Source organism: Stigmatopora argus, chromosome 4 (assembly GCF_051989625.1).
Source record: "Stigmatopora argus isolate UIUO_Sarg chromosome 4, RoL_Sarg_1.0, whole genome shotgun sequence".
Classification (NCBI taxonomy): Eukaryota; Metazoa; Chordata; class Actinopteri; order Syngnathiformes; family Syngnathidae; genus Stigmatopora; species Stigmatopora argus.
In genome coordinates, this window is record NC_135390.1 from 8,949,079 (window position 1) to 8,974,971 (window position 25,893).

The window sequence follows — 25,893 nt, forward strand, 5'->3', positions numbered from 1 at the left end:
TTATTGTAGCAGTTGACAATAGAAATAATAAAGATATTGTTGAAAGTGAATTTCAGCATTTTAACAATTGATGTACAAAATGATGTGCTGATGGACTTTCAACCAAGATAACCACAAAGTCTTCGGTTTTACACATTTATTACATAAGCAAATTAATTGACACATCCATTGTATTAAATGGGTTTAATTTGACTTTTTCAACATGGCACCTGAAATTACCCAAATGTGGTATTATTGAAATATAGTATATGCAACCAATCAGTAAATACTAAGTAAAATTTTTGTAATGTAAGTACATTAGAATCTCCCATTTTACTCATGTCTTTTTTCATGTATTTATTTATTGCTGGTTGCATGTATAGGCAACCATATTGGAAAACTTGTCACTATTGGGTCTTTTTGGCCTTTTGCTAGACTCACATTTCAAATGTACAGATTACAAATTAGAAGCTGTCAGGCAAACACTACTGATACATCATGGAAAACGTTTTTATTTATTTATAATACCCACATACATTAACAAAAATTGGCCATGTTGTCCCATTTCTGTTCCATTTTTGACTTCAAAATTGAAATATAGTCTCCAAAATGAAGAGTTGTTTGAGGCGTTCTAACGGTGTGATTCTGGCATTTGGTCAATAGGAGCCAGTATAACTTCATTGCAGACCCCTGACGTTGAGATCATTTCACGTCAAACTTAACGATGAGTTTCTTAGTTCAACCTCAATCACATGGCAATATAGATAATATGAACTTTCACACTTGTCCATAATCGTCTCTCGAAATGACACATCTTTGGGGGTCCCCGATATACGTCACAAAGGCTCCGCCCTTTTAGCCTGTCGTCAGATTTCTTCTGAACCCTGATTGGCTCTTTTCTAAATCAGACAAAGTATCCGCCCTCTTCATGCAGCTGGGAGCGAATGAAGCTTTTTTTCCCCTTTTCAATCTGAGAGTGGAAACTGCGCTCGTGTGCGTGTCTCGAAACAGTAGAATTGTTTTTTGTTGTTGTTTTTTCTTTTTATTTATCCTCCTTTTTGCGCTGCTTTCTATCTTTGTTGCAACACTTCCAAGAAACATCTTCCCCATCACGCCAGAAAATCGCATCCGCAACTCCGTCAAGGTGAGTGTGCTCTTTTCTCTACTTCTCACTTTCCTGCTTGTAAAAGAGCATTTTCCAAGTCGTATAAAGTTCCTGGTGAAAATGACACTGAATACATTTCGTGATCTACCAAAGCTCTGATTAATATATTCTTATTACTCATGTGTACAGTAAGTGCAGCTCGGCATCTCCCACCCACTATGAGTGCGTTACTGCTGGAGTCAAGACGTAAATACCATTTCTTGAGTCCGTTTTGCCATTAGTCATGAGCAAACACCTACATATTTCAAGCCAGACGTGCACAATTTAAGCTCTCACCTTCACATAAAGTGGAATTTCACGAGCAGCTCCGCATCCTTTGGGTGCACTGCAGGACAGAGGAGCCTTTCAGGTAAGGCTGGTCATGTTTTGGTTTACGAACAGGAGGCCCACTGTTTGGGTTTCTATACTAAATTAATATGGGAATTTTAATTTCAGTGCCATTGACGTCGATAGACGTCTAATTCATTTGATCATGAAAGTGCTGCCATCGATTTGTATCCCGGTCCATGGCATTGAAATTCAAATGGTGGCTCGCGGACCGGTACCGGGTCGGGGACCGGTATCGGTCCGCAAGCCACCATTTAAATCAGGGGTCCCGGACCCGGTGGTTGGGGACCCCTGATTTAAGGCCGTGTGCGGCCGATTGGTCGCCGGTCGATCGGTCGCCCCGACCGCGACAACGGACGACCAAAAGACTGGCGACCAAAATACAGATGACCAAAAGACCGGTGACAAAACAAGGTAAAACAACACGGTCTACGCATCAATAAAAGCCAACAATGGCCATGAGCAGTTTCACTAAGCCGACGTGTGAGTGTATAAGAGTTTGTATGTGCATGCGTTGTCCCTTTAAGAAGCTACGTCAGTCAGGGTCTTAACAAGTTCTCCAACAAAAAACAATAAAAGTCCGGGAAATTTGGAGCTTTTCTTTAGCCTAATAATTACTAGGGCATTAAGTATGACTAAATAGTAATTCGCAGTTTGTATTTAGGGAATTTGAGCAACGATTTAAATGGTAATTATCACTTACCTTCCAGGCGACCAAAAGACCGGCAACCAAATAATCGGCGACCAATCGACCGTGTACCATTTAAGGCAGTGGTCCCCAACCCCACAGAACAGTAAAGCTCTCTCTATTTTCTCGCTAATGAGGAGCGCGACAACTGACAAAAGCAATCATTTATTATTGAAGGCGAGATGTATAACGTTAATATTTATTACTCTGATGGGCCGGCACCAGGTGGCTGGCGGACTGGTACTGGTCCACGGACCGGTAGTTGGGGACTGCTGATTTCAGGTAAACGCTTATGTGCCCCAAAGAGGACATCAAGATGATGTAGCGATATATTGCACCAAATCTGAAATTATAGCTCCCAGTTTCTCCTCATGACATCAAGCAACCTTTAAGGCCTTTGCTCCAAAGCAATCAATTCCGGTAGAGAAGATTATTGCTCCCTAAAGCCGAAGAAGTGCCAGTGCCAAAGTAATGTTGGTGTCCTCCACCATTAGCACTCCTCACTGGTGCTCTGATGCAGCTTGACCCTGAAAAAGAAGTTAAAAAGTTACAAACACTTATCCTCACAAGGGTCGCAGGGGGTGCTGGAGCATATCCCAGCAACAGGAGTGGATGCCCTGAGTTTGTGGCCGGGAGACAGACAACCCTACATGCTTACACTCATATCTAATGGCACTTTAGAGTGTTCAACCAGCCTACTCTGCATGTTTTTGGGATGTGGGAGGAAAACAGAGTACCCAGAGGAAACCCACACAAGCCCGGTGAGAACATGTAAACTCGACACAAGGAGGACTGACCTGGGATTGAACCCACGACCCTGGAACTGTGAGGCAGACCGGCCATTTTATTTATTACACTTACAATTACAATGACAATTACATTTTAAAAAGTGGTAGAAAACCACCATTCTTTATAATCGTAGTTTATAAACATAGGAAGCCCCACTCAGTGCTTATATATATATATATATATATATATATATATATATATATATATATATATATATATATATATATATATATATATATATATATATATATATATATATATATATATATATATATATATATATATATATATAAATATATATATATATATATATATATATAATATATATATTTATATATTATATATTTTAATATATATATAAATATATATTAAAATATATATATATATATATATATATATATATATATATATATATATATATATATATATATATATATATATATATATATATATATATATATATATATATATATATAGTATCCAGAAGAAAAAGAAGAACATCAACAATTATTTCAGTGGCAAAAAAGGAGGATATCTATGAAGTGGACGCTTTTCTAATATATATAGGCTAATAACTTTAGCTCAGGCTAACGAGGCTTTAAAAGTGAAATAGATGGTGTTCCTGAATAGCTCCTCTGTAACTGCATATTTTTAATTACCATTGTCGTAGGTTGGTCTGTAACACACTTGGTTAAATGTGCCTTTTGCCACATTTTCACAAGCCTTGTGTTATAAATTTCTGAACCCAAAATGAGGCATGGGTCCATTTTTATTGGTTCACTTATTGTCAGAATAAAAATGTAACTATTAAACTGATTTAATAGGGATTTAGTCTGATATAACCAAATATATCTGTTCCTTGTCTGTTTATCCACAAATGCAGGCTTACATTACATTCACAGAATTAATTTAAAACAAGTCCAGGAAGGAATCAATCTTACCGTGGTATGACGCTGCTAAGGTTGCATCACAAATCGTGATGGACAGCTGGTAGGTTTGGCATCATTTAAGAAAAATAGAGGTTTAATGTCTTGCTCAAAGTTTTTGTGCTCAAAAGCTAACGCACCATTCCCTCAATCATGCAAGTTCAAAATCGGGGCTTTAAAAAAAAAACTGCAGGTGTTTTGCTTTTTTTGTGTTCAGTAATGGGAGCTTAAATTGATTTACAATCTGTGCAAAAGAAAATTGACGTTTTTGTGACGCAAAACACAATATACACACAAACCCTACCATGGTTTTACAAGGAAAATGGGAAATAACTTTTCTTTGGATTATGCTCTTCAATAACAGTGTTGCCATGTAAACATGAGCAACCATCTGTTGAGTTAGTTGTCTAAGGTCATGGCCTCTTAAACTAATACAAACAGTGTATTCTTAATGACGCTTGCTTCATTTCCTTCAAGTTTTCCAATTCAAGTGATTTATCCACTAGGGAGCCTGCCAGCAAACAGCTTCCGTCTTTAATGCTTGGGCACTTGGCCCTGCTTCTCTTTTTATTTGGCACAAATTGTTTACCCTTTTGGAACTGCTCCTAGATAAACCGATCCCATAAAGAATCGGACCAACACACATTAAGACGTGAATTTAGGTTTGCCAGCCACTTCATTTGGACAGCATTGTGATTAACAACAGTTGATATTTAAGGTAATACAGTATGTATGTTACTCCAACCTGAACATGGGTGAAATTATTTAAATGTTGAGGCAGAGTTCTTAACTGCGAGGGTGGGATAAGCAAATGCACATCTCGCTAGGTGCATGTGATTCACCTCTTTTGAGAGCCATGAAACATAGCAAATACACAGCACCTCATTAGATGTCAACTTCAAGTTGTTAGTCACGTACTCTGTCATGTGACTACGGCCATTCAAACTGAACTGTCGTCTGCCATGGCCTCACACTGTGTTGTAAAAACTATATTTTTCATGAATCCTGTCACATTAGGTCAGGGTTACAGTCATACTTTGAGATACGAGCTTAATCCGTTCCGGGACCGAGCTGGTATGTCGATTTACTCATATCTCAAATCAACCTTTCCCATAGAAATGAACTAAATACAAATTAATCCGTTCCCACCCTCTGAAAAAAACACACAAAAACAGGATATTACAATGGAAAAAGATATTTTTATTGGTTGTAATTCACCATCTACTAACATAGTAACAAATAATTAGTGGTTATGTTTAATACTAAAATGAGACATTATTCAGTACAATGTGGTCAGAGAGAGAGAGACTTGACGGATGCACTCATAACGTAAAATAAACTTTAAATTTAACTTAAATGAACTTCGATTGCAGTACACACACTTTAAAAAGTTTTAATTTTACATTACACTAAATTTAAACCTTCCTGTGCAATAACCAAGGCAAAGAGGTTAATGTATTCCACCGCGGCTTTCGAGGCGGACTTCCGGCTTCTCCATACGTATTGGCGAGCCAGCTCAGTTACGCGTACACTACTCGTGTTTTTCGATTATTCCGTGCTTAACTACGATTGTCATCATACACCTTTTCTTTGCACTTCCCTTCATTGCACCGGCTTGCTTTGGACCCATTGTTTTTCCCTTAATTCTGCAATGACTAACGCAAAAAAACACGGAAAAAATGCAACGCTCCGCCCAGTGCTCGAAGAGATCTCTGCACGAGGGAGATGCGATGAGAAAGACTTACACTGAAATCATAAGCACCCTCTCACGCCTTGGCCATTTGGCTCTCTCGCATCTCAAAATTTGTCTCGTATCTCAAGGCAAATATTTGCTCGGAATTTTACTCGCATCTCAAATTCCTCGTATGTCGGGGCACTCGTACGTCAAGGTATTACTGTATTAGGAAAAAAGTAAAACAGTGGAGAAAGTAAGTAAAATCGAGCGATTTGACGTCATCTGTAAGTTTTGCAAGGCTTTCTGAGACAAATACTGTTGACGCTTTGTGGAGATGCAACTGTATAAAAACGTGTTTATCGACACTTACAGTTGCAATTAGTAAAATAAAAACACAAAGTGGCACATTTATGTCAGACTGAAAGGTGATTACAGCGAATGCACCAGCTTAATTTCAAGTTTTATCGCATTATTTTTATTCCGCTTGATTGTTTCGCAGTCTCCTCGTTATAGTGTCGTGCTGACATTTTATAATAGCAGCCTGCTGTGTAAGTCTGCGGCCTCCTTCAGGCATCTGAAGCAGAAGGAAACTCAAACACACCTCACCAGAAACTCAACATGAATTTTTTAACACGGGCGGTTCTTTCTAATAAAAACAATCGCACATGCCGTAGGATTATACAGAATATCCGACTTTTTATATCTGAATTATTCAAAGTCTTCACGATGTATTTAAATGGCAGAGCTGAAGTGCTTGAATAATGTACCAATCCTTTTTCCCTAGTAGTTTTTACTCTTGAACTACTGTCATCGTAATTCGTAATTTTTTAGTTGTACACTGTGAGTACTCTACGGAATGTGTTTGAGGCTTCTTGCGTATATCCGCAGCCATCAATGTAAACTCACACAAAAAGGTAGTCATCGTTTATTCATGAATCCACTTTACCCCAAGGAAGAGAGCTTGGTTGATGAAGCATTCAGAACTTAAGAATCAATTTAAATGCCTCCAAATGTGTATATTTTCCAGCTAATTCATCTAAAGAGGATAGGATTTCTTAGTTTAAAAAAATATACAGCTGTCTTCACACTTGTAATTCGGAGCACGAATGGTCAGGGCGGAAAAAAAGTGCGTCTTGCGCACATTAGGGGGTATGGAGTGAGCTGTGCCAGTTTTTGCTTAAAGGGTCTTAAAGCATGAGGATGAAAGTACTGCCTACGACTAAAATATGTACATTTAGTTTGGAGCATGGTGTATCCTTGGCAACAATCTAATCAGATCATTAATTAACAGCATATGATGTGTAGCTTTAGAAAAAAAAAGTGGTGTGATATGATTTTTATTTACAGTGGAGTCATCCGACAAAGTTAGCTCCAGCATTTTTTTTTAAACGTTTCTTCATCTTTTGGCTTATTTATTCCGTAAAGCTAAGTTGTGTTGTGTAAGTTTGTAGCTTTTGAGTTTGAATTATTGTATCCCCATATATTTATGTTTTCATGTATTTCATAACTTAGTTGCTCGAGAAAAAAAATACACTGGTTGCATTTTGTATGTTTCTAATGGTGTAACAATATCTCGGAAATATATGAAATTTCAAGTTCTGCTAACATTTTATCATTATTATTTTTACTGAGTGTCTCGAAAGGTTATGACTTTATACTTTATAGGGGTCCTAATGAGCTGCTACTAGGCTATGACCTATAAAAGTTGCTCACACTGCAAATTATACAGTACAAAGACCCATGCGACTTCTGCATGTGTGTGCGCGTGTGCGGCTGTGTTGAGGATGTGGTTAACACTGTCTTGGAGAGAATCTGCGAATATTTTTGATATAATAGGCAGTATGAATGAAGTACATGCAACAGAAGTGAGTTGCTGAAGGCATTTCCGCATTTTAACTGTTACACGATTGTTTGTTGGGCAATCTCCTTCTAAATTTGGCATCATTTGAACATTGAGCATAAGCTGATCTGATACTATCCGCGTTGATTTCTCTTGCCTTAAGGTTGACAAATGGGACTGCTCGAAGCATTATGGGGGATATAATGAAAATACAATACCGGGACTGAGCTCGTATGTCGATATTCTCGTAACTCGAACGAACGTTTCCCATTGAAATGAACTAAAAACAAATTAATTTGTTCCAACCCTCTGAAAAAACACCAAAAACAGGATATTGGATTGGAAAAAGATGTTGTATTTCTTCTAATTCACCATCTATTAACAAAGTAACACATAACTAGTGGTTTAATATTACTAAAATGTGTTTAATAGAACTAAAATTAGACAGATTTTGCCGTCATTGAGGGGTGGGGGGGGGGGAGTCTGGGGTTCGAGCGGGGGAGACTTTTTGCACCGGTGAATCGTAATATAACAAACAAATTTAAATAAACTTGGATTACGATGCAGACACACTCAAAAATAAGTTTAATCTAACCTTACACTAAACTTAATTCTAATTTTGTTTTACATTTTCATAGATTTCTTCTCGCGGCCGGGTTGGCTCTGTTTGCCCCGCCTCCAACCTGACTTTCACTATCGATGGGCTGTTTGCTTTTGTATTCCCTAAATAATATTCCGAAAATGATGCACATCGTTCCGCCATTCGCACTGCGTGACGGGGGAAAAAACACTGAAAAAATTGCAACGCTCCGCCCAGTGCTCGTAGATATCTGTTATACACAAAAGAGATGCAGCAAAAGTGCGCTAAAGTCATAAACAGCCTCTCATGCCACCTGGCTTTCTCGTATCTCGAAATTTATCTCGTATCTAGAGATAATTATTATCTCGAAATTTTACTCGTATCTCGAAACGCTCGTATGTCGGGGTGCTCGTATGTCGAGGTACCACTGTACTACTTCAGTCCAAACACTTTTAAATAAGGACCAGCACACAGTTACAGCACACTACAGGCTGAAGTCCGTGACAAAGAGTATGCATGCACTCTACTTATACACTACCTTGTATCCTACAGGCAAATTTAAGTCCACAATTACCAACTCAGTTCAGATGCAAAAGAAAACAAAAATTGTGCTTCATAATAAACCCAACAGTGCTCAATAAAGGCTGGGCAATGCTACATTTTGTGCTCATTTAACAAATGACAGTGGAGATGGAATTCAAAGTTTGTAAGAAATAAAAGAACAGCCACTATTTGATAGGCCTTCAACCTGTAATAACCATATAATTAGTAATGTGTTGGTAGTATCCAAAAGGTGAGGTCAATAATCAATGCCAGTGTAGCGTATTCAGCAACCTGACAGCAAGAGACTCCAGATTAATAGGAAGTCAAAGGTGAGGAAAAGCACAATCAGATGCAAATGAGCACAAACAAGGGGAATGATCAGGACACCTGCACTAACATACACTTATACAGACAAGTCAGGGCATGCAATAATTGCATCCCACATGGGGTTGTATTGGATTTATGGTCATCATTATAGTGTTTCTATTCCTGGTGTGCAGAGCAGTGGGCAATGTTATATTTGGAACATCTTCAGGTTTTGTGTCAATGCAGGCCAAAAATTTGCTCCCACTTGCGACCCTACACACACGCAGACACTACCCTATTCCCTATTTCCTCGACCCCTTCGTGACCAATGTGCAGTCCAAACTGTCCTTTTCAGTTCATCAAGAAACACAACCCTACAATGGCGAGAGAGACAATTTTTATTGTAGTCTGATCCAATCTTAAGGCTGCACAACACTAACTGAATGCAATGGCCAGTGCATGTAAACATTAATTCGTTCATTTTCGGAACGCTTTATCCTCACAAGAGTTGCGGGGGGTGCTGGAGCCTATCCCAGCTGACTTCAGGCAGGGGACATCCTAAATTGGTGGCCAGACAGACAACCATTCATGCTCACACTCATACCTAGGGGAAATTTAGTGTCCAACCATCCTACCATGCATGTTTTTGGGATGTGCGAGGAAACCGGAGTACCCGGGGAAAACCCACGCAGGCCCGTGTAGAACATGCAAACTCCCCACATCTCAGAACTGTGAGGAAGATATGCTAAACCCTTGTCCACCAGGCCATATCTTAGTTTATGCTGTGTAATTAAAGTGTTTAAAAAATAAACTATGACGGAACTCATTACCTAATTAGTGTAGTGACAGATTTGAAAATAAAGTATTTAATTGGATAAAACCTATTTAAAGAGACGTTACAGGTTAACAGGTTTCAGCAAAATATAGAAATGACATACTTTGCATCATCATTCTCTCTGTGCGTTGTAACATTACAACCCTGTAGTCTCGCCCATGTAAACACATCATTAGACATTTCAAAAATATCTCCTTTAAAATAACTTCATGTTGACCTTAATTTAATTTCGTTTGTACATAAATGTGTTTACTTCTATATATATTTGAAATAAATCTCCCCATCTCGCCGTTTGTTCAGTGGCTGCTGTACACAATTATTTGTCTTTCGAGCCAACTGATTATAATTGCTGATGTTGGGGGTCATAGTGCTTCCACCTGCATTGACAATTTCTGAGAGCATACACTTTTTAATGAGATATTTTCTTTAAAAGCCTTCCATGTGGACCTTTTCTTTTTTTTTTAACTGGTGAAAGGAAAATCCCTCGTTATACGCATCCTAATTGCAGGGGCTCTTCTTAATATGTGTTCAAGAAAAATGTTAATCTTTAACAGATCCTGCCAAATCCAGAGTGAAAAGGTTATTTTCCCAATCTCTCCTTTGACTGAGAAAAAGGGAAATACTTGCTCAATTATGTAATTGTCGATGCTTCTCTTGTTATCATTTCACATTAATTTTGAACAAGTTGCAACTAGGTTATGGCTGGGCTTTGAATTCAACCTCATTAAATGTGCCAAGTTGTACAAATGTGTTGATTTTAACCTTTTAGAAAAAAATCATTCTAAAAATTGAAGAGCAATAGATAAAGCGATACACAGTGTGGATTTGCAAAAGCCTCTTTCTTGGGTAGTCATCATATTCGACAGAGTGAAAAATATGATAACACAAAAAAGAGGAAGCGAAATATGTCGTGTCATGAAAAATAAAACCGCCATGACACTACCATTATTTTTTCTTTCTCAAAATATATGAGAGCACAGCGGCTATGGAGTAGAGATTTAATGAGAGTACTTTATAATATGAAAAAATGACATGACATGGTAGTTTTCGAGGTTATTGTGACAGAATCAAGGGTCTTTATTTTGGTGCTGCAAGAATGTTCTCAGCACAGCAGGACACACCATTCTTCTCAAGGCAAGCCGCCCTGAGGGAAAGTCTTGCAAAAGAAAAGTCTAAATAAATGAAGAGAATGCTTGCAAGTGGGGTTAACCAGATGGATGTCTGCCCACCGGCATGACAAAGAAACTTAACAACAGAAGAAGCTTTATTTTTAAGAGCGGTGACCCAGCTGTGCGCGTAGAGATAAGATGTTCACACAAAGGTGCGCTGTTATTTATTTATGTGTTAATATGAACTAATTTTAGCTTTTACATAACAGAAATTAACATTGCTGCTGCTTAAAAGTCGGATTATTATATATACTGTAGTACTTACGTGGATATACTGTAAAGCAGAATGTTGACTGAGAATAAATGTCTCATCCCAATAGATTTAGGTTAGGTTAGAACTTTATTTCATCCCGTATTTGGGAAATTTCTTGGTTGCAGTAGTAAGACAGACACAAGACACACAAGACATTGTAGACCTAGATTAAAAAAATATATATATATTTATAAAAAAAAAACATTTATTACCACAAGGGGAAAAAAACAGGTGGCAACTTCCAGTAGGTGATTAGATGCTTTTTTTTTAAAAAAAACATTATTAATTTCAAATATGACACCATTGCTTCCCTGCAGGGCTTCAAACAAGAGAGTTTTAGTCTTGTGACTCACAGCCTAATGACGCTTAAAAGCCAGTTAGGCATTCTAACTCCTTTGACGGACTCGGGAGGGAGTGGAAGGACAGTGCAAAATGAAGTTCAGAGTGTAATGGAAGGCTTTCAACATTTGTCAATCTATTTAGTGTGGAAATTAGCCCATCTCAACTGGGATCATTGGCTCAGAAAGGTTTGCTAAAGGTCTTTATTGAGCTGAAAACAAAGACAGCTTGCCTTATGTCCCACAAGTTTTTTATCAACGTGGTCAACATATAAGCGTTAACAGAGCACTTGAAGTACTGACGAGTAGCAGATAACATAACATCTTGCATAATATAAATAAATCACAAACTAACTGGAAGGGGCAATTTTAGGAACACAAGAGGGTTCCAAAATATATATTTTGCAGTGGCACATCTATAAATTCTTTACAGCTTTGCACTTATTGTAAAAATTTGAAGGGCTACAACGAAACTAAAAGCCACATTGTCAGCATATCATTATACTGTTGTACTAAACTGTCCAAAAGAAAACTATCTGAAAGACATTAAGGCTTAGACTCTTTAATTATGTCCATCCCAACACATACAAAAATACATCATTTCATTTTTTTAATGAGGTAAATAAAAAGAGTATTTCCAGGATGTGACCACCCAATATGAGGACCGACATTTCATTTTTGCGGGTACTATTACAACCAATCAGACGCGAATATCCAAGAGTGCCCGCCCTCTCCCGTGACATTGTTAACTCACCACACTGACTTATTCTTAAATCAAATGTGTATAACAGCTGTCCAAAAATGGCTGCATTAATAAGCGGTGCCATTTTGGACAGTATTTCTTTCACATGAAGATTATTGATATTATGTGTCGTCTATCCTTTTAAGGAAATGTCTACTGATATACTTTGGTTTTATTGCATTACATTTTTAATGGGACTAATGGTCTAATGTGCACATACTAATAATAGCACAGTTATTAACATTTATAGCATGAAAGGCAGTGGGATGGCCATTAAATTTATAGGAGGGCCGTGGCCACTCCTGGCCAGCCTCTGGTGTGCCATTTTAATTTTGTTTAGGCATATAAGCAGGGGTCAGTTCCGAGTCTGGTCTTCTTTCCAACTGGTAGATCAAATTCATACGGGCCAGGTTTCTTGTACGTCATTGTTATCACTGAGTGGAAGCTGTTGTTGAACAAAGGTCTGACGTTTCACTGAGCTGTCACTTTGATGACAGCCCGGGATGTGGCCAACTCGTATAAGATGAATAAATCATAGACGTGAAGGCCATCCTACGATGAACACATGGATGCAAAGAGAGGCAACATTAGACACTGTGTGACTGATGGCTGCATTCAGACATTTTAATTGTGGGACCAAGTGAGAATGTCAAGGCTTGGTTAATGGGTGGTTTTAGATGAGCACCATTTTATCCATATAACATGAGAGGCTAGGGGCATTATGCAGCACAAAGCTTGCAAATGCAGAGCAGGTAATGTGATTAACCTCACTGCTGCTTCAAAGTGCTCGTCAACACGTCGCATCCGTGTGCCCATTGGGAAATGGACAAAGACACACCATGCCACTCACGATAGTGGGATCATTATTTTAGGCTAGGATTTCATGCCACAAATGGACTGTTAACACAATTTTTGTTCTCCCAGACTGCAGTAAATGTTTGGTGAAGAAAATAACTCATCAAAATGACTTTTTTTCCCATTGCTTTGTCACGGTGACCTAGTCGCAGTATGCCTGCCTCACAGTTTAAGGTTTGAAAAAATGATTTCAGGTCTGGATTGGTGTATTCGCAAATACCAAATTCATACCTGTCGAGTCGTATGGTGTTTGTAAGGTTTTTTGGGGGTTTGTAAGGGGAATCATAATCATTTATAAGGGCAGTTATCGGCAGAGGTTGACAGGTATGCAAATTGCAAATATGCAGAAAGGTCACTGTAAAATATGTTCATGTAAACATTCTGAAGACATACAGTGGCTCTTTGTTTTTTCATTAATTTATTTCTTAAGCTTTGGTTGACAACTACATTCAGATCGATAGGCAGATAGAGAGTGTGTCGTCCATTCAAAAGGATGAGGGGTTTGAATCCAGCTCCCACTTGTGCACATTGGCATTGTCTCTTTGGGAAATAGACTCCACCCTATTTGCCTGTGTGAAATTAGTGTGAAAACGAGTACTTGATAGAGGTCAGAAGGGCCGCTGGTTCGTTTCTTTCAGCCTACCCTAGGGTAGATTTGGCTCCTATAATAGCTTAACACCGTCTAAAATAATAATGCACTACTATATTCATATACTATATCTATGTTTCTATCACTTGTTTTAAAATGGGCTAGAGAATATAACCAATGAATTACTTTTCTGCTCTTTGAAAAACAGTCGGGCAATAAATCTATAAACGGAATGCGGTTTCATATGTTCACACCGCATGGGTATGGGAAACATAACCAATTAATGACTTTCTCTGGAAAAACAATCAGCCAGTAAATGCAAAAACAAAATGTGGTGTCATATGTTGACATTGCACACCACACAGATGCATACTTTTAATGAGTCTGCTGTTTACCAAAGAGGACCAATTATTTTTACACTCATGCACATGCTGAAGTGATGATGTCACTTGTCTCTGATGATGGCAGGTCTCACGACATCGTGGCATGTTTTCCAGTTTCAGAACTTGGGGCAGTATTCTTACATGTCACCTCAAAGATGCAATATGTTAAGCTTTGATTGTTTGTGGTGCCGTACTTTTTTCTCCTTTAACCAACACTGTTCAGAAGATTGGTTGTACAACATGGAGAATCCGTTTGCCGTTTTAAATTGGAAAAGGTATTTTTTTTGCGGTAGGGTAATATAGGAAACCTACAGTGTTGTTCATGGTAGCCATTTTAGTTTTAGTTCTTATGCTAATTTGGAAAAATGTAGTCATCTTGAAATGTATTAGTCAGGACTTGAAAGTAACGCCATATTTTTTTCTCACACTCAGTACTGTGTGGGAGGCTGAATTGTATGAAGAATGCATCAAATACAATATGCTAAGTATGAATTCATTAAAGAGTGGAAACATAACTGCATCATGACAGTGTTTAATACATTAGGACATTAGGTGATTTGTAGGTATTACACCCGCTTAGTTTTTTTTCTTGGTGAGAACAAAAACTAAAATGGCTACACTTCTGTTATATTTTAAGTATATTTCATAGGTTAGTATGTTTTAAGGATGTATACACAACAATTCTCAGAGCCAGATTGTTATTTTTTTTGTCTCAGAGCTGATTGATGACATTCATTAATTGTGCACTTATTGTTGCCTTTACATAATTCAGGTGTGCTTATTATGTATCTGGGCTGATGAGATGTTTAACGAGCAATCCAGGCAATCATTTAAACTTTTTGTTGTGTTTGTTTTTCATAAATCCAATTTAAAAATGTATGAATTGTGTACAGGTGAAAGTTGAAAAGAATATTTTTCTGCTTGAAAAATTGTAGGCTACTTTCACTCTGCGGGTCAATTATAATTTTTCTTTCCCCATATGCAACATGTATCTGATTTATTTCATTCAATATAAACAGTCCATAACAGATTTTTCTTTATATCCAACCTGTGCCCTTCGTACGTGTATTATATATTATTGATAAAATATGCAGGTGTTTTTAATGTATATATATTTTTGAATTTACACATTCACATCTCAATGCACATATTTATCCAAGGTTGCAAATGCACACAGGAGGCAATGTAGAACAGAGATTCTTACATTTTTACGTAAACAACTTCAAATAGCATACTCTCATCCTAATCCTCTCATCTTTTGATTGATTTTACAATGAAACTCTTGCACTCACTAAGAGCCAGGAGTATGTATAAATTATTCATGGCTTCGAACTCCATTTTTATGGAGAATCTTTTCTGTCAATTCCATTTTCACAACCTCTTATCACCTATAATAGAAATACAAAAAGTATATAACCTCGTGTTTTGCAGTGAGACTCTTGAAAAGCCTTCGTGGCCTTGACAATTAAAGCAATCTTTTTCTTCTCTGACGTCCCCCTATGACCCTGTGTCCATTTTCTCTTTCTCAAGATACTAAAAGAATGTTGCTGGCATGCCAACCGTAGTGTGCGGTGAAATGGGCTCAGAGGAGCGTGCTTCAGTCATGTCACAGAAGATCTCTTTATCACGCAGCAACAGCAGCTCCTCATCCAAACATGACAGTCGGCAGGTAAAACAACACTACAAAATGTCTATCATGAACATCCACTTAGACGTTATCATTCTATGTCCGTGTTTCCCAACCTTTTTCGGGCTTGACACACATTTTGCATTGTAAATATCTTAAGGCACACATCAAACTGAAAATCATCTAGTAATTTAAAATGTCACCTATATTCACAATAAAAAGTCATTATTATCAGAGTTTTATCAACAGGAATCAAAGAAACAAAAAAAAGTTTCAATATTTTCACACAAACTTTACTTCCACAAAAGTCGATGCCCGTGAAACCGAACAACTTCCAGTTCAGGCTACATTGAAACTAAGCAACAAAACAACTTCTTGTAACATTACAATTAGAATTTTGTAATATTACAGTATGGACCTGTTGTTCGTCATCTTGTAATATTACTATTTTTTACGGAATATTTCTTCTTGGGGGGGGGCTCACAGTAGGAGACTTGGGTTCAAATCCAGGTCACGTACACCTGTGTGGAGTTTGCATGTTCTCCCCGGGCCTGCGTGGGTTTTCTCCAGGTACTCCAGTTTCCTCCCACATTCAAAAGACATGCATGGTAGGCTGATTGGACACTCTAAATTGCCCCTAGGTGTGAGTGTGGGCGTGAATGGCTATTCGTCTCCTTGTGCCCAGCGATTGGCTGGCCACCAATTCACGACGTCTGCCGCCCCTGGCCCAAAGTCAGCTGGGATAGGCTCCAGCACCCCCCGGGACCTTAGTGAGGATAAAGTGGTTCAGAAAATGAGATGAGATGAGATTTTTTCTTGGCAGATAATTTTCCGCGGCACACCTGACCATCACTGATGGCATACCATTGTGCCGCAGAAAATACAGCTCTGTTACAACTTCATTCATTCATTCATTTTCCGGACCCCTTATCCTAACAAGGGTCATGGGGGAGCTGGAACCTCTCCCAGCCAACAATGGGCAGCAGGCCAGGGACAGCCTGATTGGGTGGCCAGACAATTGCAGGACACAAGGAGATGGACAGGCATTTACGCTCACACTCATACCTAGGGGCAATTTAGAGTGTTCAACCAGCCAAGCATGCATGTTTTTGGGATGTAATAGGAAACCGGAGTACCCGGAGAAAATACAGCTCAAGCCTAGAGAGAACATACAAACTTCACACAGGAAGGAAGGTCCGGACCTGGGATTAACCCCAGTAACCTCTTTAAAAAATGAATTAAGAAAAAATGTATCTGTATCTCTGTCTGACAGTGTAAATCTTCAGTGTTGATATATCAATTTTCAGCTTGACCAATCTCTGCACTCTCTGCCCTGTCCCATCTCATATCATATCCTATGAATGATATTGACATTTTCAATCAAATCCAATCTACCGCTCAAGGCTCTACAAATGGCTGAGGTTATTGGCGTCACATTTGTGGTTGTTGCTCCTAGCAGTGCACTGTTAATTTTTCATGACCCACAATAGCTTTTCCATTTGTAAATAAAAGTGGAAGGTTGTTACTGCTGCAATGCTCATAGGTCATACTAGCAAGAAGAAGGTTGGTGCTCCAGGACACGTTTATGGCTCTGCATCCAAACACTTAATTAGCAAAGCTGGTGAGAATTACATGTCCACCATTGTCATCTCGTCTTGTATTGTGCGTCAATCCTGACGTGTCCCAAGTGTGTTTTGACCTTGAAAATAAGTGTCCAGTGTCTGTCAGACAGACAGTATGTCCAATGACTCACAGTGTGTCAGTGTCACTGAGGGATTTGGCACACCCTCTGATGGGAAAAAAGAACCAAGTCTTTGTTTTAATACTCCTTCATTGTTTATAAGTCTTTTAGACAGATTTGCTCCCATCCAACGACTTTGACTTTCAACATTGCAACAGTCATTTATTAAGAGTGTTCCACCTAACTCCGTAAATATGCTTTGACAAGGGGTTACAGTGTTGTAGATTTTACCTTGTGCAATGTCATTTTATTTCCAATAATTTGTGTCTAAACTGCAGGACAGCTGGGAAATTGTCGAAGGTCTGCGTGGTGGCTTTAGCAGTGTCGTTGAGCCGCAGAAACAGGAAAGCTATGTGCTGAAGAAAAGAAAATGGCCACTGAAGGGCTGGCATAAGGTATGCTGTCCTTCTCACCATACGTTTCCTGATGTTTTGCAACATTTGCAAGGTAATTTGGTCAGCCGTATCAATTATCAAGTTGAAGGAGTTGGTGCACAAATGAAGTTGAGTGTCATTGTTAATGTTACGCTCATCTATGTGCTATTCTTTTGAAAAATATTTTTTTCCTTGTGATATTAAGTGAATATCACCTCACGCGTTCTAATTTTAAAGTAATCTGCAGGCATTCTGTTTGAACACGTTTTTTTCAAGAAGTCATGAAAAAACAAGCTGAAAGGGGTATATTTCAGATTAAGTACATGTTAGAATTATTAGGTAATATTCTATATGTGTTGTAAGCATATAAAACATATAAAAATGTTGTTGACACTATTTATTAATGAGATTTTCTTTTTTCTCTCACAAAAACTAGAGCATTTTAATCTATAAAGACTAAGATGGCGGTTCAAAACAACAGTGCTTCACTGCTGTTACTTCGGCGCTACAGCAATTCTAATGCAGTCAGTTACGGTAACTTTGAAGTAATCCTAGCAGGCAGCGAGTAAACGTTAGTAATTTGTTTGACGCTGCCATTGTTTGCCATCTTTGTCCATTGTTCAATGTGTAGTGACAGGCAAAAGAAATGAATTATCTCTAACGTGTGCATTTAGCCCCTTGATCGATGAATTTATATTTAACTCCGTTAGTGCAATTGATAATGATAGACGTCCAATCATGTGACATCCAGTTGACCTTCTGCTATTTATGGAAATGAGTTGATCATTAGTTTTTTTACATTTAAAGTGGCAGCTAATGAACAAACATTCATTTGTTGTTAGCTCTCCCATTTCAAATGGTTTGGACATCTAGCGACGCTACTAGCAGGAAATTAATTATCAAATCTGATAAAGCATTGGAGTAATACAGTTAAAAATGAGAAATTCCTAAAATATTAAAAAGTCAAATTGATTTAAAAAAAATGTAAATATCTAATATAAAAGAAAACCAAATGTATATATTTCATTTTTGTCTGAATCAATAAATTGTGAAAAACTTTATATTAATAAATACTTCTTTAATAATTGTTTTATATTTTTATAAAAATAGTTATTCTTGATTAATTTTCAATATTTTCTTCTATTTCCTCTTAGTTGTTTTAGTGTAGTTATTTAGTTGCCCGAAGTTAGCTGGGATAGGCTCCAGCACCCCCACCACCCTGCCGATGACAAATAGTGTTGAAAATGAATAAATATTTTCTTCATTTATCTTTGGTTTATTTATCAATTAGTGGTTTTCTCATTTTTTGTTATATTTTTCAATGTATTTCTATATTTATTTTTTTCATTATTAATATTCTCATGTACTTTTGTATTCCTCCAAGGCTTTCTGATTTATTAAATCCTAAATTCAGGTATCAAGTTTTTAAGTATGTATTGTTCTCATACTATATACTTTTTTGTAACATTTGATTGTGTGAGGTTTTTCTACTGTAATGGGCATCAGCCTAATAAGTGTGGTGAAACCCTACCCGAGGTAGTCAAGAATTCCCCCCATTGAGAAGTCGTGTGTGACGTGTGTCGATGCTACACACACACACACACACGAGTGTTCCTCATGAACGCATCAGCCAATGGCCTGCTGGTTAATATGGCTACATGTGTTTAGTATTGATATTTTATTTTAGTGCTTTTCAATAGTCATTTGGCAATAAAATCTTCAGCAATAACCGCCGCTCTTCCAAAGAGTCATTGTTGAGAAACTGGATCATAGTTAGATGATAAACAAATAACGAGGGTGTATCTTTACTTTCTCAGTGTATTTTATTCGTACTCTCTTTAGAGATACTTTACGCTGGATAAGGGCATCCTGAAGTATGGCAAGAGCAATGCTGATGTGAGTACTTACTGGCTACAAAATTATATGGCCATGCATTTTTACAGCATGCGGTCTACCATTGTCTTCTTGTTGTACCTACTAAAGCTAGACTGACAACGGGCAATTAATTTAGTAGGGATTTTAAAATTTATGATCCAGTGTGTTTATAACATGTTTTGACTTGCAGATTGAGAAGGGGAAGCTTCACGGATGCATTGATGTAGGGCTCTCTGTTATGGCCATTAAGAAGAAAGCCAAGTGCATCGATCTTGATGCTGAGGAGAACATTTATCACCTGAAGGTAAACCAGAAGGCTAGTCAACAACCCCCCCCTCATGTCTAGGAAATGAGATCCCCCATCGCATTCCCATTATTTTCCTTGGAGGTAGACCATGTAGTTGCTTAACCAATTGTAGGGTGACGTTGGGTGTACCAAGTCTTCGTTTTTAGCTGTCACCTCATTGTCCAATGTGTGAATGTCTTGTGCAGATCAAGTCACAGGAGCTATTCGATGAATGGGTCTCCAAGCTGCGTCACCACCGGCTCTATCGGCAAAATGAGATTGCCATGTGTCACAATGAGAAGTCCTTCCACTTCCCGCGCTACCCCTCCCCCACGTCCCCCAGCTTTGCTGACAGCGCTCCAATTAGAAAGGTCTATCTCCCCGAATGAACTTTGTGGCTGTTGCCAAACATTCTTTTGTTTCTGCTTATATCCATTGTGCCCAATATTTAAGTTAAAAAATTATCCAGTGGTACCTCTACTTACGAAATTAATTCGTTCCAGAAGTGGTTTCGTGACTTCGGGATTTTTCATAGGTTTATAATTCGTTCCTTGATCTTTAATACTACCCCTAAACCCTTTTGAAAAATTATCCAAAGAATACCAATTTTGTATGAAATATGTATGGGAAAGTATGGATGTATGCAGAAAAGATAAGAAAATGAAAATAAAAGAAATGCAAATACATTTTCCAATAGGGTGGAGTTGTGAGTGGCAGCTGAGTAAACATACGTAAACACACAAGTTAGGCTTGGTGAAATATCGATGCAATGACAATTGCTTTGGACGACATATAATTTTCCTAAATGCGCAAAGCATAAGTAATCAAGCTTTTCCCTCGCACTGGGAATAACTAACTTTTTGGGAGCCCGTGATGAAAAACAAAGCATAAAGCTGCATTAAACACCCTAATAAAAACTCAAAAAACAACATATTAGAACTTTGTGAATGGGGGCGAAGGTACACGAATCACCAAAGTCCACCATAGTCCAAGAAAAATATGAATCTTTTCCCAGAAAAGAGCGCTTTGCTCCTCCGTTATAGCGCCCGCCTACAGTGCACTAACTTTGAGTCCAGCATCATGGAGACGCAGCTCACCTTTTGGCCAATGACAGGCCAGTGGAGTGTTGGGAGATAGCCAATGGGAGAGGAACTATATCGTGACAATTTTGAAATTAAATAAAGGATGCTACAAGAGGATGTTTGTACTTTTCAGATTCCGTGTTTTTTTATCCTGAGACAACATTTTCCCCTTAGGCCTTCTGTAATCTGAATATTTCATATGTGGAGACATCCATAAGTAGAGGTACCGCTGTGTTTGTAAAGCGTTCACAAAGAATTACTTGGGTGCGAACCTTCTACTTGTGTTTGTTTATGCAGTGCGCGCCTTTACGTCGCCAGTCCACCGTGCATTCAGGGGGAGTGTTCTCTTTCAGCTGCAACAGCCAAGCCAAGGTAACAGCCTGGCTGCAGTCATCTGACGACCTGGACAAGTGCTCCAAAGGTGAACACGCACAGCTGCTCATTGACAAATTTATCACGGCTTCCCCATCTCGAAACATATTTAAATTGGACGTTATTCTCCTTTTTTAATAGTCTGTGCTTCTACAAACGGTTTACACTTTGTGATAAAATCTCACTTCACTAACTTGTTTTCCGCTTTCTTTTTCTGAGAACTATTTCTCTCTTATCTCATTCCTTTTGACATGCCGGCTTTTTCTTTAAAGCTACTTTGTCAAGATGTAATACTATTCCTATCAAGTATTGATCAGTCGCTCTGTTTAATTGCCCAAAGAGACTTCTGTAGGAAGAGGACATTTTCTTGCCGCTAATTGAAATACAATAAAAACTCTGCTACAGTAGCTAAGATGCAATTTTGTAGGCTGCAGTTGTACTGCATCTGTGCTTTGCAGAGTTGAGTCTAGAGAGTGAACAGAAACAAAATAGATTTTTCTGCTCCAATAGTCTAATTGTCCAATAGTTGTACAAATAACAAATCAACAGTAGACGTGCGTTTTCTTTGGCGGGTCACATTAAACATCTCCAGCTTCTAAACAAGCATGGTGACTATTGTATAATTTTCACAGTAAGTACAAAAGTCAAACGCGTTCATGAGAATAAAAGGCTTTGACTATTTATCCTTATCTCTACAGATTTGTCAGTTTGTGAGGCGTACCTTCTTGAGCTGAGCCACCTTCTTCAGAGCATGGAGGTACTCCATCGTACCTATTCTGCGCCCTCCATCCAGGCTCTTCAGGTGGTATGTTTGGCAGATTTATTGTTTTGAAATAATACCGTGGGATTTAGTAAATGTGTGCCTTTTGAAGCACTACCCCATTGTTTTGGACTCTTTTTACTTTAAAAGGATTGACTAAATTACAAAAAAACTACAGTGAATTTCAATTGTATTCAATTCATTTTTTTCAAATATTTAGGAATAAATTACAACTTTATTATAATTTAACTCAATCTTTTAACGTACTATATTACCATTTTCCCTAAAATGTAAGTGCAGTGCCAATGCTCAAAATTTAATTTAGATTAGATTAGATAACTTTATTCATTCCGTATTCGGGAAATTTCATTGTCACAGTAGCAAGAGGATTAGAATACAGACACAGGAAAAGACTTTAGACATAAATAAATACATACATATATTTCTCTCTCTCTCTCTCGCTCTCTCTCTCTCTCTCTCTCTCTCTCTCTCTCTCTCTCCATATATATATATATATATATATATATATATATATATATATATATATATATACATACACACACACACATACATACATATAAATATACATACATATACATACATTACACAGATGCACATGTATTGGTGAATATGGTCTACTACGCTACACAAATGTCAACTAATTTCCTACCACTGACGGCAATATACGACCAATCCATTTGAACTAAAGAGACTTGTTATGAATGACACAATTTAGTGTCATAAATGGTGATTGACATCCAATCCATTTGTAGTAGGAGCGCTGGAAGCAGTTTTCCGCTGCCATCCTCTTGAAGTCAAAATGTGTTTGACGTCTAGCATCCTCCATGACAGCCTTTAAGTTAATATATCGGCCAAATGGTGGCCAACCATCACAATTTGCTGCTAACTCTCAAGCTTCCCCCTTTGTTACATTTTGTTGCTATTTATGGAACTTTTCAAATCTATTTTTATTAAACAAGGCTCCAGTTAAAAGGGCTGTATCCATTCAGTGTGTTATGATTGCTAGGCCTCTACATTTGACAGCCCTAAGAAAGAAAAGAGACTTCCGAGAAAGTGGCGCACAAAGAATTACAACAAAGATGTCAAAACAACCCTGCAAGTAGGTTGTCAAAAGCGCCCATTTTTAACGTCTTTGGTGAAAATCTATTGAATAATCTCTGCTTCTCTTGTAGGTTCCAAGCTGCATCTCCGGATCAGTCCGCCTCCACGCCTCGAACCCCAACCTCTCCACTGCTGCACTCGCCAATGACAAAACCGACCAAGAGTGTTTAGATTCTCCTTTTGATGTGGCCAAGCTGCAGGAGGATTTCTGCCGTGTCGCCACTAACCGTGAGTGACACTCCCAAGAGCCGCACTTTCCCATTACTCATATTTATTTAAACTTGAAACATAGTCCCTCTCTTTCCATGATTCACATGTAAAAATGTGTTTCCAGGCACTTAAGCTAAAGTCACCGAGTGAACTGGAATTCATATCCAATCCTTTCTGGTCTAAAGAAAGCACTTGACTTTAAACCGAACTGGCCAAAGTTCACAAAATTTAAGAAAAAAAATACAATATACTGTATTTTTCGGACTATAAATCGCACCTAATCGTTAAGTCCCCGTTTTGGGAGTCTTTTTGGCAATCTTTTTATTTAATCAGAAACCAAGAACAAACATTGGTTAACGTAGCAATAGTAAACTGAAGAAAAAATGGGCTATTAGACATCCGTTAACATTGCATAACTATAACCTAAAAAAACATAGCAGACTGTCCTGGCACTTGAGTATTAGTCGCAGACCCAGCCTAATATTCATTCATTTTCTGAACCATTTATCCTCACAAGGGTCGTTCTGGAGCCTATCCCAGCGAACTATGGGCACCAGGTAGGGAACAGCATGAATTGATGGCCAGCCAATCACACACACCCAGCCAACCTGTAAAAAAATGTGTGAGTTATAGTCCTGGAAGATACATTATACACCGCACCTGACGACAACTATGTTTTAAGGCAGGCTATTTACATAAAGAGATGCTACTTATGAATACTTGATTCATCAAATCATCTTTTTTTAATAGAATAAATACCCATCACAGTACAATTATTCAATTAAACGCCACAACTTGACCTTTAAAAAAACATCTAAATTTAATAAACAGCTCACTTACAAAGAAGAAAAAAAATATAATCCACTTTACCTTGCCTTGTAAGCTTGAAGCAGACAAAGTCATCAAAAATCCCCACCTTAGCATATAACAGTATAGTCAGGCTTAACGGCTTTCTTATACCACACTATGGCAAAACAAAACAAAGTCAGAGCACCTCGGGCTAGCATCAAACTTTTCTTCTATAATGGGATCAATCATCCTACGCAACAAAGTTCAATAATGTCCTCTGAGTGCTGGTTGGAAAATGGCTAATTGGCACTCAAATAAAGTCTTCTTGTCACAGCAAGCAGTAGATATCTATCCTTTTTAAATAGTTCTTTTTAGCGTTATATAGCATCAGATGTCCTGGTTATCTCTGACATCCCCAGAATTTTTAATGAAATCTGACGAAGCTTCTAGGACGCTTTGTCGGGGTTAGTTTTAGCTGACTAGTGCCATGAGATGGAAAAATATGTATTGTTTGCATATGTATTCTTTGGAAATATTTCTAATCATCCATGGTTGGACTTGAATTATTCTTCTGTAGTGGCCACAAGGGTCTTTTCTTGAAAAGGAACATATACTTGAAAATAACTAATTCTCATAAAATGGACATATAGAGCTATTACTAGCTGTATTTTGTAAAAATGTAACACTCCAATTTTGCTGTGTACCCAAAGTGTCATCACACCGCGCCGTGGAGCAAAAATGAAAACGTTTTTTTTAATGTATTTTATTTAATGGAGAAAAATTAAGGTTTTATGCTCTAAAAATATTTTTTTTCAAAAAGCCTTTTCATTATACGAGCCTCAGCATACAAATGAAGAGAAGAAATAAGCATCTTATAGTCCAAAAAATACACTTATTCCGGGTAAAAAAAAATACATTGGCAGTAAAGTGAAATGGGTGGCATCTTCATTTAAGCTTAAATGAAACAGCTTCATGATGTGAGTGGTATTTTAAAATAACTAATGAAGCACAATATCAGCAAAAAACATGCAAGTGAATTTAGTAATGACTCATTATGCTTCTTTTGAACAAGAAGATTGGTACAGCATGAGGCACCAGAAGAAAACATTAACAATCCAGAGGTTTCGTCTCTGTGTGTGAGATTGAGGATTTAAAAAAAAAAGGAAGTAGAGAGGATATTCAGGAAAATACTGTACTTTTGAATGTCGACAAAGGAATTGAATCATTGCTTCTACTTTTACTTGGCTTTTTTACACACACACCCAAGTATTTACACCATAATCTTTGGACTAAAAGTCGCTACTAAAAGTTACTACTTATTCTCCCTGCTTGGAATTCTGCGTATTAAAGTCAAAGAAATGCATTTTTTCTGGTCAAATTTGGAAGATTAGACTTATAGTTAGCGGCATCTAGTTATATGTTTACCACCAAATGTTTATATTATAACTTCTGTGGTATTATAGATTAGTGATAGACTATACAACAAGTTCAAAATGGAACCTAATGGTCGGTCCCCTGAGGACCCACAGAAGCTTAAAATGCTCATTGTTGCGTTTATTGAGCAACAAATCGAATGGATTCAGCACGTTATTGTAGTACCTGCCGTCATGGTGCAATGGGACATGGCTCTCTCCGGCTGTTAAATCAATCATCACATTTTCCTTAGTTGCTCC

At 37.9% G+C, this 25,893-nt stretch overlaps 1 protein-coding gene across 4 annotated transcripts in view; it reads left to right on the forward strand.

Annotated features, from left to right (window-relative positions):
- Positions 1–909: 909 nt before the first annotated feature.
- Positions 910–25,893, forward strand: part of osbpl3b (oxysterol binding protein-like 3b) — a 35,050-nt gene continuing 10,066 nt past the window's right edge. The window contains exons 1-11 of one of the 4 annotated variants that reach the window (XM_077599336.1): positions 910–1,123; positions 1,274–1,493; positions 15,513–15,651; positions 17,629–17,745; positions 19,567–19,620; positions 19,790–19,903; positions 20,092–20,256; positions 21,265–21,388; positions 22,038–22,144; positions 23,127–23,219; positions 23,293–23,449. In XM_077599336.1, coding sequence (XP_077455462.1) covers positions 15,535–15,651; positions 17,629–17,745; positions 19,567–19,620; positions 19,790–19,903; positions 20,092–20,256; positions 21,265–21,388; positions 22,038–22,144; positions 23,127–23,219; positions 23,293–23,449 — 1,048 coding nt within the window. In that variant the 5' untranslated portion in view covers positions 910–1,123; positions 1,274–1,493; positions 15,513–15,534. Of the gene's footprint in view, positions 1,124–1,273; positions 1,494–14,118; positions 14,258–15,512; positions 15,652–17,628; positions 17,746–19,566; positions 19,621–19,789; positions 19,904–20,091; positions 20,257–21,264; positions 21,389–22,037; positions 22,145–23,126; positions 23,220–23,292; positions 23,450–25,893 lie in introns of those variants that run through there. The other 3 variants (XM_077599335.1, XM_077599338.1, XM_077599337.1) reach the window with 3 other exon arrangements.